This window comes from Pieris brassicae, chromosome 13, assembly GCF_905147105.1.
Source record: "Pieris brassicae chromosome 13, ilPieBrab1.1, whole genome shotgun sequence".
Classification (NCBI taxonomy): Eukaryota; Metazoa; Arthropoda; class Insecta; order Lepidoptera; family Pieridae; genus Pieris; species Pieris brassicae.
Genome location: NC_059677.1, coordinates 6220308 through 6233853, shown reverse-complemented (window position 1 = coordinate 6233853; position 13546 = coordinate 6220308). Strand labels below are relative to the sequence as shown.

General features: G+C 44.2%; 6 protein-coding genes across 6 annotated transcripts; all 6 read left to right on the top strand.

Annotated features, from left to right (window-relative positions):
• Nucleotides 1-165: 165 nt before the first annotated feature.
• On the top strand, nucleotides 166-8942 carry LOC123717735. The gene is made up of 3 exons (XM_045673877.1): nucleotides 166-542; nucleotides 7173-7541; nucleotides 8494-8942. Exons 1-3 carry the CDS (start codon nucleotides 245-247, stop codon nucleotides 8808-8810), a joined length of 984 nt encoding a protein of 327 aa, XP_045529833.1. The 5' UTR covers nucleotides 166-244; the 3' UTR covers nucleotides 8811-8942.
• Nucleotides 1667-2961, top strand: LOC123717702 (late histone H1-like). The gene has a single exon (XM_045673844.1). The coding sequence runs from the start codon at nucleotides 1753-1755 to the stop codon at nucleotides 2578-2580; it is 828 nt and encodes a 275-aa protein (XP_045529800.1). The 5' UTR covers nucleotides 1667-1752; the 3' UTR covers nucleotides 2581-2961.
• Nucleotides 4761-5275, top strand: LOC123717721 (histone H2A). The gene has a single exon (XM_045673862.1). It carries the CDS (start codon nucleotides 4834-4836, stop codon nucleotides 5206-5208), a length of 375 nt encoding a protein of 124 aa, XP_045529818.1. The 5' UTR covers nucleotides 4761-4833; the 3' UTR covers nucleotides 5209-5275.
• LOC123717709 (histone H2B) lies at nucleotides 6026-6676 on the top strand. Its single transcript, XM_045673850.1, has one exon. It carries the CDS (start codon nucleotides 6094-6096, stop codon nucleotides 6466-6468), a length of 375 nt encoding a protein of 124 aa, XP_045529806.1. The 5' UTR covers nucleotides 6026-6093; the 3' UTR covers nucleotides 6469-6676.
• Nucleotides 8943-9920: 978 nt separating the features above from the next.
• LOC123717706 (late histone H1-like) lies at nucleotides 9921-11215 on the top strand. The gene has a single exon (XM_045673848.1). The coding sequence runs from the start codon at nucleotides 10007-10009 to the stop codon at nucleotides 10832-10834; it is 828 nt and encodes a 275-aa protein (XP_045529804.1). The 5' UTR covers nucleotides 9921-10006; the 3' UTR covers nucleotides 10835-11215.
• A 1799-nt stretch (nucleotides 11216-13014) lies between these two features.
• LOC123717718 (histone H2A) lies at nucleotides 13015-13529 on the top strand. The gene has a single exon (XM_045673860.1). It carries the CDS (start codon nucleotides 13088-13090, stop codon nucleotides 13460-13462), a length of 375 nt encoding a protein of 124 aa, XP_045529816.1. The 5' UTR covers nucleotides 13015-13087; the 3' UTR covers nucleotides 13463-13529.
• The last annotated feature ends 17 nt before the right edge of the window (nucleotides 13530-13546 follow it).

Below are 13546 nucleotides of genomic sequence, written 5' to 3'. Positions count from 1 at the left end.
CAACGAAAATAACATTAAAGGACGAATATCTCTACAAACCGACCGACCGATACCCCCCCCCCCCCCACCCCTCGGACAACTGCCGCCTTATATATATTCGAGGTTCGGGCATTTCTCTATATAAACCGCGAGTTAATCGGCGCGAAGCGCATTCGAACAGTGAACGTAGTACGTGAGGCACGTACGCAGTGTTGGTTGATTCTTAAATTCACTCAGTTTTCAATTCGAAACTCGCTGGTTCACAATGACCGGTCGCGGTAAGGGAGGAAAGGGATTGGGAAAAGGTGGCGCGAAGCGGCACAGGAAGGTGCTCCGTGATAACATCCAGGGTATCACCAAGCCTGCGATTCGACGTCTGGCGCGCAGGGGTGGCGTGAAACGTATCTCCGGTCTCATATACGAGGAGACCCGCGGTGTTCTCAAGGTTTTCCTCGAGAACGTCATCCGCGACGCGGTAACCTACACGGAGCACGCCAAGAGGAAGACCGTCACCGCAATGGACGTCGTGTACGCTCTGAAGCGCCAGGGCCGCACCCTCTACGGTTTCGGAGGTTAAGTTGGGTTCGGTCGTATATCCACTGATATATACCTACCTACCTACCTACCTAACTTTATGTATTTTTCAACAACAATAAAAAGGCCCTTTTCAGGGCCGCATATGTTTCGATAATAAAAATAAAACGTTATCACAACGACTAAACGTCACCTAAAATTAATTAATATACCAATATATATTGGTATGTACATGTTTATATTTAATAGATGGAAAATTAATATCGAATGCAAAACCGCTACATTTCCCTATAGATATCTAAAGCTAACTATCTACATACCTACATACACGTTACGTGTAGCGTGATAATAATATAAAGTCTTCGTATGTACTTAGTATGTAAAGTAGGTACACGGTACGGTACGGCTTTAACAATCACGTCGTAATATAGCGTAATTGAGATTTTGATAATAATATACATATGATATATTATGAAAATTAACAATATAGATATACGTCTAACCTAAACGGCCGCAGGTCGCGACCGAATCGCTCCTGGGCTAATGAAATTTTCTTATTTACATCTTTTGTTATATTATCATCAACCTTTTACCAATATATATTTTATTAATAAACTTATATTGTGTGTTACGGAGCGAAGAGAACGCGCGCCTCTACGGCCTCGTCTCGGAGAGTGGTGCTGTTCTACAACATGCCGCATTCGATGCGATAAAATCAATCGTAATCTTAATATATTGTCTAAACGAACGGATCCCGTTGAACCTTGGAATCTTGACGTTCAACGGGAGACATCGCACGTGCGAATACCGTTTGATTTAATTGTTTAATTGTCAATTTAAAGTTAACGGTACGCGCGCGAGTCGACAATAACAAACTTTAAAAGTCGATACCTAACGCACGCCAACGCCTGCAGGGCGACTCGAAGTCGTGACCGGTCGCGGATATCATAAAGTCTAATTAGAATAGAGATTTTGTGCAATTTCTCGATTATATATTGGAAAAAATCCGATCAAACTGAGACGTGTTAGTGAAAAGTTTCCACGCCGAATACGAGAAAACGCATATAGTTGACGAAGCTCTCGTCGCGGTATACTGATTCGTCTGGCAGGCGCTCACTAGCGCCGCGCACTCTTAGCATTGTTGTACATTCACTACAATTTTACAATATATTAAAAACTCGTTAATTTACGTGTTAACGTTGTTAAGTGTCTAATTAATTGTTAATAAAAATAAAAAAAATGGCCGACACAGCAGTAGCATCGGAGACACCCGCGCCGGCGACGCCCGCCAAGAAGGCACCAAAAGCGGCAGCGGCGGCGGCCGCCGCGAAGAAACCCAAGGCGAGACCAACGCACCCCAAGACTTCCGACATGGTCAACAGCGCGATCAAAGAGCTCAAGGAGAGGAGCGGATCGTCCCTGCAGGCGATCAAGAAATACATCGCCTCGAATTATAGCCTAGACGCCGAGAGGTTGGCGCCGTTCATAAGAAAGTATCTCAAGCGCGCGGTCGCCTCCGGCACCCTGATTCAGACGAAGGGCAAGGGCGCATCGGGCTCGTTCAAGATAGACAGCAAGTCGGGAACCGGCGGCGGCGCGGCGAAGAAGGCGACGGCCGCCTCCGCTTCCTCCGGCGGCAGGGGCTCCGCCGCGGCGGCGTCCTCCGCGGCCAAATCGGTGAAGAAGCCGACCGCACAAGCCGCCAAGAAGACCGCCGCGAGTGCGGGCGCCAGGAGCAAGAAGGCCGCCGCCGCGGCCGCCGAGACCGCGTCCCCCGCCAAGGCGGGCGGAAGGGGTGGCACCGCCAAAGACAAGAAGGCAGCCGCTGCGGCCAAGAGGAAGCCGGCCGCGTCGGCCGCTCCGAAGAAAGGTCGCGGCTCCGCGGCCGCCTCCGCCGCAGCGTCCGGCAAGGGCGCGTCGACCACCGCCGCCGCTTCCAAGGCGAAGAGGAGCGCGAAACCACCGACCAAAAAACCTAAAGCACCCAAACCGAAGAAGGCAGCAGCCGCCGCGCCCAAATCGAAGGCCGCCACCGCTAAAAAGGCATCGGCCGCTTCCAAGAAGTGAACGCGACAATCCACGTTCAATACGCACGAGCCGCCGCACTGTGTTCGCGTGCGCTGATCACCGGTAAGAAGAAGAAGGAGGAGGAGGAGGAGGAGGGTCGGCCACCGGACGGAAGAGCGACGAACGCATCACAAGTTGGTCGGTTGTGTCGATGTTGTATGTATACACACACACACAACAACACGCACAAACACGCCACACAAAAAGCCCTTTTCAGGGCTAACATATGTTTCGCGAAACCGAAGTTGAGAGTTTCAATCGATAAATAAACGTGAAAAGGTAGTAATAATAAAATTACTTATATATAATTAAATAAATAAATAAATAATAAGAGATTACCTATTTTGTCGAAACATATACATATTCTAAATCAACGTGTATGCCTAAAAAATATGATTATATATTAAAAATATCAAAAACAGTACAGAACAGTAATAAACAAAATAAAAACTTAAACCACACATCAATAGATATTTGTAATTAAGTTGTAAGAGCGAGACAGCAACGCTAGGGGTATATACGCAAAGATGTATGTATATTATAAAAGTTAAATATTTTATATAAATAAACTTGAAATAAGCTTGCTATAAGCACACGTTTGTACACGTGCAATAGTAGGCACGGCGGCACGCCAGGCAAGCGTAGACGATTGCAAAGCTTTCCAAGGAAACGTTTTTGAACTATTTGTATATATATATATTGTATATATATATATATAGTATTTACGTGCATTTTGTTAGTATCATGTGTTGGTATAATGCCTGTATGTATGCAATGCACGTTGTTAAAGATATAAAAAAAAAAAGTAGTGATATACATATTATTAACTTACCTATTTGCTAGCAACTCGACAGCCGTCGCGACACTTAATTAATGCGATCCTAGAAAACAACACTTCACAGTTCAGTCTTAGAGATATATAGATAGATAGACATTCTCTCTGATCATCTTGATCGTACATCACATCACATCACATCACATCACATCACGTCACGTCACATCTCATCTCAATCAGTTCGTTGAACGCGCGCACTTCACACGAGAGATACAAAAAATAGACAAATAGATAAATCGATAAATAAATAAATAAATATATATATTCATATCACACCTGTATAGCACCGCCGTTCTTCGCCACAATCACCGTACCGTACGACACCACCACCACCGTCGCGATCACTTCTTCTTCGTCGTCGTCGTCGTCGTCGTCTACCAATCGCTATAACAATAATTAATACGTGTTAATCGCACGGGCCCGTCTGGAGCGTCGCCTCCGCCTCCGCCGCCCGACTGCCCGACAAAACAATATTCTAAAATAATTACACCTTTGCCAGATGTGTTGGTGCAATAAAAGTTGCAAACAATAGGGAGACCTATTGCACTACCCCCCGCCCCCGCCCCCCGCATATTTCATATTTCTACTGTACATCATTGCCATCATTTTAAAATATCTTTAAAAAATAATGTGCTAAAAATATGAGATTTATATTTTATACACCTACGTATATATTACATACCGGGCTGTCTGTCTGTCTGTCTGTGAAACCCTAACTTGAAATATAAAAATCGACAATAGGTTCATTAGAAGTTATCATCTATCTTCTACCCATTAATAGTGTCTACTTCACATTATTATTTATTATTATTATTATTATTATTTTTTTTTTTATATATAAATAAGTCGCGGAGGGACGGTTAAACGTAACAGTATAAGAATATAAGAATACAACGTATAAGATTATATATGTTATTTTATTTGGAATTGATAATTCAAATAAACAATTTGTGTTGTGTTGTGTTGCTTAATTTCATTAAACTTAAAAAAAATAGAGAAACGTCATTAAAACTCAATTCAATCTCAAGATTCGACTACTTTTTCCAACCGCGATGGATGGATGCTACCGCCATCTAGTATACAATAAAGAAACATACTACTTTTTTTCTTTACATAATATTATGTATACGTAGATACGGTACTGGACGTCAGTCAGCCCTCCCCATCTCGCTCGCTCTCTATCTCTCTGAATATCGCTCGCTCGCTCGGCCGGCATCCAATCGCGTTTAGTAGCGTAGAGAAGTAGACCTCGTCGTTTGTCATACCCGGCCGGTTGGTTAAATACCGTTGGAATTTATATTTAACAAATTCGTCGCTATGGAAAAAAAAACCTCACTCACCAGTCTTACCGTTTCGCTGTCGAGTAGTTGTGTAGAGTAGTGTCGTGTTGTGTACGTACAAACAAACAATCATACAAAATGTCCGGACGTGGCAAGGGCGGCAAGGTCAAGGGGAAGGCAAAGTCGCGTTCCAACCGCGCAGGTCTCCAGTTCCCGGTCGGTCGTATCCACAGGCTGCTCAGGAAGGGCAACTACGCCGAGAGGGTGGGTGCCGGTGCGCCGGTCTACCTTGCGGCCGTTATGGAGTACCTGGCGGCCGAAGTGCTCGAGTTGGCCGGTAACGCGGCCCGTGACAACAAAAAGACCAGGATCATACCGCGTCACCTGCAGTTGGCCATACGCAACGACGAGGAGCTCAACAAGCTACTCTCCGGCGTGACCATCGCACAGGGCGGTGTACTGCCTAACATTCAGGCGGTCCTTCTCCCCAAGAAGACCGAGAAGAAGACATAAATTACATTACAATACAATCGTATCGTTGTCATTGCAACGACCTAAAAGGCCCTTTTCAGGGCCGCAATATGATTCATTAAAACGCAATGATGGTGGTGGTGGTGGTGTGGCAACCGTACCACCACCATTTTTTGTTAGATAAATGTTTCAACGACATAATACGTACTTTGATCTCACCGAGATTATACCTACCTACATATTATTATCTATTATAAGTATACTACTACTGCTACTACTACTACTACTACTACTACTACTACTACTACTACTGTGATATATAAAAACGGTCATCAGACAAAATGTAATATTAGTAGATGATTATTTGTTTCTATCAAATTAGTATTAAATTACCTATACTACAATATAATATAGACAATAACCAATAGATAAATCTCGCAATTTTTTTTTCATTTCTTTTTCATACTTAATAATAATAACACGCTCGAAATTACTCGCTTACGCAATCATCCAATCAGTAATACTTAATAGACAATACATGCATACTATGTTATGTACATTTTTTTTTTTGTTGTTGTTGTTGTAAATTTTACTTTAAATAACCATAAATAAATCGTGTCAGAGGGAGAGGGAGACGGAGATAGAGACAGATACACATATAATACAACGCCCCGCCCCCTTCGACGGCGCCGTTCACCCCCCCCCCCCCCCCTCTCGTGTCCCAACACGCGGCGTTCTAACGGTAACGACGCGATCGATTGGCCGCCGCGAAACGTATACCATGTAACTCCGGACCGGTTGCAAGAACACTTTCAAAGTGAAGTATACTGAAGTGACGAAAAATTTTTTAAAAAAGCTATTCTCGTGTGGTGTGTGCAGTAGTCGATACATTCTCTCAACTCTCGCATCTCGCATCTCGCGTTCACTATGCCACCAAAGACCAGCGGCAAGGCGGCCAAGAAGTCCGGCAAGGCACAGAAGAACATATCCAAATCGGACAAAAAGAAAAAGAAGCACAAGAGGAAGGAGAGCTACGCCATTTACATCTACAAGGTGCTCAAGCAGGTGCATCCCGACACCGGTATCTCTTCGAAGGCGATGTCAATCATGAACTCGTTCGTGAACGACATCTTCGAGAGGATCGCGGCTGAGGCGTCTCGTCTCGCTCACTACAACAAGCGTTCGACGATCACGTCCCGCGAGGTGCAGACCTCCGTGAGGCTCCTGCTGCCCGGCGAGCTCGCCAAGCACGCCGTCAGCGAGGGCACCAAGGCCGTCACCAAGTACACCAGCTCCAAGTGAGCGTCGCGGCGGGGTGGGACAACGGCGGTGACGTACGCAACGTAGGAGACGAACACGTCATCCAGACGCCGCGTCGTCTCAGCGCCGGCGATTTCTCTTATTATATTATATCATAATGAGAGCGATTGACAATAATAATAATCATCATCATCATAGTACCATCAAGTACCAACCAACCAACCAAACAAACGGCCCTTTTCAGGGCCACAATATATATCCGAAGAGTCCGTAGAGACCACATAGTATCAACGACAAGCGTAAAAAACTATAAATAAATAAATAAATAAATACTCTCTAAATACACCACATATCTAGTAAACATTTGACATAAAATCTACCATGAAAATGTATTATTAAATAACATGTCGGCTTTAGTAGTTAACCTACACCTATAAAGAAAAATCAAAACAAAACACATACATTGTATGTATATAAGTATAATTATATATTATGCATGCATAAATGTTATCCGCTGACCGACCGACCAGTGATAATATATATTTATTATTATGTTATAAACAATTTCATTCACATAGGTACGCTTCTTTTTTTGTCACGCACGGCAAACCCGTCCTTACCCCCGAGCTCTTTTCGATTTTATATATAAAGGCGCTCTCCGCGCGTGAACGCGGTTTATATCATCACCACAGTTGATACGCGACGGACGTGTCGATCGTGATCGTATAATTTTAGAGTTGAGTTAGTTAGTGAGCGAGTTCGAGCAGTCGTCGTAATGGCACGTACAAAGCAGACAGCCCGTAAGTCCACCGGCGGTAAGGCGCCGCGAAAGCAGCTCGCCACCAAGGCGGCCCGCAAGAGCGCTCCCCCCACCGGCGGCGTGAAGAAGCCTCACCGTTACAGGCCCGGCACCGTCGCGCTGAGAGAGATCCGTCGCTACCAGAAGAGTACCGAGCTGTTGATCCGCAAGTTGCCGTTCCAACGTCTGGTGAGGGAGATTGCGCAGGACTTCAAGACCGACCTCAGGTTCCAGAGCTCCGCCGTGATGGCGCTTCAGGAGGCGAGCGAGGCGTATCTGGTGGGTCTCTTCGAGGACACCAACCTGTGCGCCATTCACGCCAAGCGAGTGACGATCATGCCCAAGGACATCCAACTGGCGAGACGCATTCGCGGCGAGCGTGCTTAATTTTGCGTAATATGTATACATAACATAACATATTATTATTATTATTATTATTACTACAACAAAAGGCCCTTTTCAGGGCCGCATATGATTCAAATGATGCATCTAATTGTGCACACTCAACAGTAGTGCCACAGTCAGACAGACATCACGTGTCGAACGATTAAAACGTAAAACTTTTAAAATAAAATAAAAAAAAAGTAATGAACTGATAGAAAATTATTAATCAATTGTTTTACGATTTACAAAATTTTGACTAAACAGACCAATCGCACCGTCTGTCCGGTAACAAACAGGTTTTAAAAGAAATAGAATACAAAATAAAAATAAAAATATATATATATATATATATATTATTTTCTATTATGCGTCTATATTTTACACTATTGTTACATTGTTTCTTAGAAAACAATAAGTACCTCACGCCCACAATAATAATAAATATTTTTTATTATTATTTAAGTACATATTTATGGCACCACTTAAGGTTGCGTTGCGTTGACTGAGTTTAATAATTTTGTTAATTGTTTTTATTGATTTTTTTGTTTGCGTATTACGTCTTTACCGTTTGTAGTTTGTAGACATATTTGGAGGGTTCATTTTGATTATTTATGTAGTTATTATATATTATACATACGTAACCGACAACGAAAATAACATTAAAGGACGAATATCTCTACAAACCGACCGACCGATACCCCCCCCCCCCCCACCCCTCGGACAACTGCCGCCTTATATATATTCGAGGTTCGGGCATTTCTCTATATAAACCGCGAGTTAATCGGCGCGAAGCGCATTCGAACAGTGAACGTAGTACGTGAGGCACGTACGCAGTGTTGGTTGATTCTTAAATTCACTCAGTTTTCAATTCGAAACTCGCTGGTTCACAATGACCGGTCGCGGTAAGGGAGGAAAGGGATTGGGAAAAGGTGGCGCGAAGCGGCACAGGAAGGTGCTCCGTGATAACATCCAGGGTATCACCAAGCCTGCGATTCGACGTCTGGCGCGCAGGGGTGGCGTGAAACGTATCTCCGGTCTCATATACGAGGAGACCCGCGGTGTTCTCAAGGTTTTCCTCGAGAACGTCATCCGCGACGCGGTAACCTACACGGAGCACGCCAAGAGGAAGACCGTCACCGCAATGGACGTCGTGTACGCTCTGAAGCGCCAGGGCCGCACCCTCTACGGTTTCGGAGGTTAAGTTGGGTTCGGTCGTATATCCACTGATATATACCTACCTACCTACCTACCTAACTTTATGTATTTTTCAACAACAATAAAAAGGCCCTTTTCAGGGCCGCATATGTTTCGATAATAAAAATAAAACGTTATCACAACGACTAAACGTCACCTAAAATTAATTAATATACCAATATATATTGGTATGTACATGTTTATATTTAATAGATGGAAAATTAATATCGAATGCAAAACCGCTACATTTCCCTATAGATATCTAAAGCTAACTATCTACATACCTACATACACGTTACGTGTAGCGTGATAATAATATAAAGTCTTCGTATGTACTTAGTATGTAAAGTAGGTACACGGTACGGTACGGCTTTAACAATCACGTCGTAATATAGCGTAATTGAGATTTTGATAATAATATACATATGATATATTATGAAAATTAACAATATAGATATACGTCTAACCTAAACGGCCGCAGGTCGCGACCGAATCGCTCCTGGGCTAATGAAATTTTCTTATTTACATCTTTTGTTATATTATCATCAACCTTTTACCAATATATATTTTATTAATAAACTTATATTGTGTGTTACGGAGCGAAGAGAACGCGCGCCTCTACGGCCTCGTCTCGGAGAGTGGTGCTGTTCTACAACATGCCGCATTCGATGCGATAAAATCAATCGTAATCTTAATATATTGTCTAAACGAACGGATCCCGTTGAACCTTGGAATCTTGACGTTCAACGGGAGACATCGCACGTGCGAATACCGTTTGATTTAATTGTTTAATTGTCAATTTAAAGTTAACGGTACGCGCGCGAGTCGACAATAACAAACTTTAAAAGTCGATACCTAACGCACGCCAACGCCTGCAGGGCGACTCGAAGTCGTGACCGGTCGCGGATATCATAAAGTCTAATTAGAATAGAGATTTTGTGCAATTTCTCGATTATATATTGGAAAAATTCCGATCAAACTGAGACGTGTTAGTGAAAAGTTTCCACGCCGAATACGAGAAAACGCATATAGTTGACGAAGCTCTCGTCGCGGTATACTGATTCGTCTGGCAGGCGCTCACTAGCGCCGCGCACTCTTAGCATTGTTGTACATTCACTACAATTTTACAATATATTAAAAACTCGTTAATTTACGTGTTAACGTTGTTAAGTGTCTAATTAATTGTTAATAAAAATAAAAAAAATGGCCGACACAGCAGTAGCATCGGAGACACCCGCGCCGGCGACGCCCGCCAAGAAGGCACCAAAAGCGGCAGCGGCGGCGGCCGCCGCGAAGAAACCCAAGGCGAGACCAACGCACCCCAAGACTTCCGACATGGTCAACAGCGCGATCAAAGAGCTCAAGGAGAGGAGCGGATCGTCCCTGCAGGCGATCAAGAAATACATCGCCTCGAATTATAGCCTAGACGCCGAGAGGTTGGCGCCGTTCATAAGAAAGTATCTCAAGCGCGCGGTCGCCTCCGGCACCCTGATTCAGACGAAGGGCAAGGGCGCATCGGGCTCGTTCAAGATAGACAGCAAGTCGGGAACCGGCGGCGGCGCGGCGAAGAAGGCGACGGCCGCCTCCGCTTCCTCCGGCGGCAGGGGCTCCGCCGCGGCGGCGTCCTCCGCGGCCAAATCGGTGAAGAAGCCGACCGCACAAGCCGCCAAGAAGACCGCCGCGAGTGCGGGCGCCAGGAGCAAGAAGGCCGCCGCCGCGGCCGCCGAGACCGCGTCCCCCGCCAAGGCGGGCGGAAGGGGTGGCACCGCCAAAGACAAGAAGGCAGCCGCTGCGGCCAAGAGGAAGCCGGCCGCGTCGGCCGCTCCGAAGAAAGGTCGCGGCTCCGCGGCCGCCTCCGCCGCAGCGTCCGGCAAGGGCGCGTCGACCACCGCCGCCGCTTCCAAGGCGAAGAGGAGCGCGAAACCACCGACCAAAAAACCTAAAGCACCCAAACCGAAGAAGGCAGCAGCCGCCGCGCCCAAATCGAAGGCCGCCACCGCTAAAAAGGCATCGGCCGCTTCCAAGAAGTGAACGCGACAATCCACGTTCAATACGCACGAGCCGCCGCACTGTGTTCGCGTGCGCTGATCACCGGTAAGAAGAAGAAGGAGGAGGAGGAGGAGGAGGGTCGGCCACCGGACGGAAGAGCGACGAACGCATCACAAGTTGGTCGGTTGTGTCGATGTTGTATGTATACACACACACACAACAACACGCACAAACACGCCACACAAAAAGCCCTTTTCAGGGCTAACATATGTTTCGCGAAACCGAAGTTGAGAGTTTCAATCGATAAATAAACGTGAAAAGGTAGTAATAATAAAATTACTTATATATAATTAAATAAATAAATAAATAATAAGAGATTACCTATTTTGTCGAAACATATACATATTCTAAATCAACGTGTATGCCTAAAAAATATGATTATATATTAAAAATATCAAAAACAGTACAGAACAGTAATAAACAAAATAAAAACTTAAACCACACATCAATAGATATTTGTAATTAAGTTGTAAGAGCGAGACAGCAACGCTAGGGGTATATACGCAAAGATGTATGTATATTATAAAAGTTAAATATTTTATATAAATAAACTTGAAATAAGCTTGCTATAAGCACACGTTTGTACACGTGCAATAGTAGGCACGGCGGCACGCCAGGCAAGCGTAGACGATTGCAAAGCTTTCCAAGGAAACGTTTTTGAACTATTTGTATATATATATATTGTATATATATATATATAGTATTTACGTGCATTTTGTTAGTATCATGTGTTGGTATAATGCCTGTATGTATGCAATGCACGTTGTTAAAGATATAAAAAAAAAAAGTAGTGATATACATATTATTAACTTACCTATTTGCTAGCAACTCGACAGCCGTCGCGACACTTAATTAATGCGATCCTAGAAAACAACACTTCACAGTTCAGTCTTAGAGATATATAGATAGATAGACATTCTCTCTGATCATCTTGATCGTACATCACATCACATCACATCACATCACATCACGTCACGTCACATCTCATCTCAATCAGTTCGTTGAACGCGCGCACTTCACACGAGAGATACAAAAAATAGACAAATAGATAAATCGATAAATAAATAAATAAATATATATATTCATATCACACCTGTATAGCACCGCCGTTCTTCGCCACAATCACCGTACCGTACGACACCACCACCACCGTCGCGATCACTTCTTCTTCGTCGTCGTCGTCGTCGTCGTCTACCAATCGCTATAACAATAATTAATACGTGTTAATCGCACGGGCCCGTCTGGAGCGTCGCCTCCGCCTCCGCCGCCCGACTGCCCGACAAAACAATATTCTAAAATAATTACACCTTTGCCAGATGTGTTGGTGCAATAAAAGTTGCAAACAATAGGGAGACCTATTGCACTACCCCCCGCCCCCGCCCCCCGCATATTTCATATTTCTACTGTACATCATTGCCATCATTTTAAAATATCTTTAAAAAATAATGTGCTAAAAATATGAGATTTATATTTTATACACCTACGTATATATTACATACCGGGCTGTCTGTCTGTCTGTCTGTGAAACCCTAACTTGAAATATAAAAATCGACAATAGGTTCATTAGAAGTTATCATCTATCTTCTACCCATTAATAGTGTCTACTTCACATTATTATTTATTATTATTATTATTATTATTTTTTTTTTTATATATAAATAAGTCGCGGAGGGACGGTTAAACGTAACAGTATAAGAATATAAGAATACAACGTATAAGATTATATATGTTATTTTATTTGGAATTGATAATTCAAATAAACAATTTGTGTTGTGTTGTGTTGCTTAATTTCATTAAACTTAAAAAAAATAGAGAAACGTCATTAAAACTCAATTCAATCTCAAGATTCGACTACTTTTTCCAACCGCGATGGATGGATGCTACCGCCATCTAGTATACAATAAAGAAACATACTACTTTTTTTCTTTACATAATATTATGTATACGTAGATACGGTACTGGACGTCAGTCAGCCCTCCCCATCTCGCTCGCTCTCTATCTCTCTGAATATCGCTCGCTCGCTCGGCCGGCATCCAATCGCGTTTAGTAGCGTAGAGAAGTAGACCTCGTCGTTTGTCATACCCGGCCGGTTGGTTAAATACCGTTGGAATTTATATTTAACAAATTCGTCGCTATGGAAAAAAAAACCTCACTCACCAGTCTTACCGTTTCGCTGTCGAGTAGTTGTGTAGAGTAGTGTCGTGTTGTGTACGTACAAACAAACAATCATACAAAATGTCCGGACGTGGCAAGGGCGGCAAGGTCAAGGGGAAGGCAAAGTCGCGTTCCAACCGCGCAGGTCTCCAGTTCCCGGTCGGTCGTATCCACAGGCTGCTCAGGAAGGGCAACTACGCCGAGAGGGTGGGTGCCGGTGCGCCGGTCTACCTTGCGGCCGTTATGGAGTACCTGGCGGCCGAAGTGCTCGAGTTGGCCGGTAACGCGGCCCGTGACAACAAAAAGACCAGGATCATACCGCGTCACCTGCAGTTGGCCATACGCAACGACGAGGAGCTCAACAAGCTACTCTCCGGCGTGACCATCGCACAGGGCGGTGTACTGCCTAACATTCAGGCGGTCCTTCTCCCCAAGAAGACCGAGAAGAAGACATAAATTACATTACAATACAATCGTATCGTTGTCATTGCAACGACCTAAAAGGCCCTTTTCAGGGCCGCAATATGATTCATTAAAACG

Excerpts from the sequence above, each read along its gene's own strand:
- LOC123717735 (XM_045673877.1), top strand. The coding sequence starts at position 245 with ATGACCGGTCGCGGTAAGGGAGGAAAGGGATTGGGAAAAGGTGGCGCG. Across the intron at positions 543-7,172 it reads CCAGGGCCGCACCCTCTACG|TTAGTGAGCGAGTTCGAGCA; the intron begins GTTTCGGAGGTT and ends GAGTTGAGTTAG. Across the intron at positions 7,542-8,493 it reads CACCAACCTGTGCGCCATTC|TCACAATGACCGGTCGCGGT; the intron begins ACGCCAAGCGAG and ends AAACTCGCTGGT.
- LOC123717702 (XM_045673844.1), top strand. The coding sequence starts at position 1,753 with ATGGCCGACACAGCAGTAGCATCGGAGACACCCGCGCCGGCGACGCCC.
- LOC123717706 (XM_045673848.1), top strand. The coding sequence starts at position 10,007 with ATGGCCGACACAGCAGTAGCATCGGAGACACCCGCGCCGGCGACGCCC.
- LOC123717718 (XM_045673860.1), top strand. The coding sequence starts at position 13,088 with ATGTCCGGACGTGGCAAGGGCGGCAAGGTCAAGGGGAAGGCAAAGTCG.
- LOC123717709 (XM_045673850.1), top strand. The coding sequence starts at position 6,094 with ATGCCACCAAAGACCAGCGGCAAGGCGGCCAAGAAGTCCGGCAAGGCA.
- LOC123717721 (XM_045673862.1), top strand. The coding sequence starts at position 4,834 with ATGTCCGGACGTGGCAAGGGCGGCAAGGTCAAGGGGAAGGCAAAGTCG.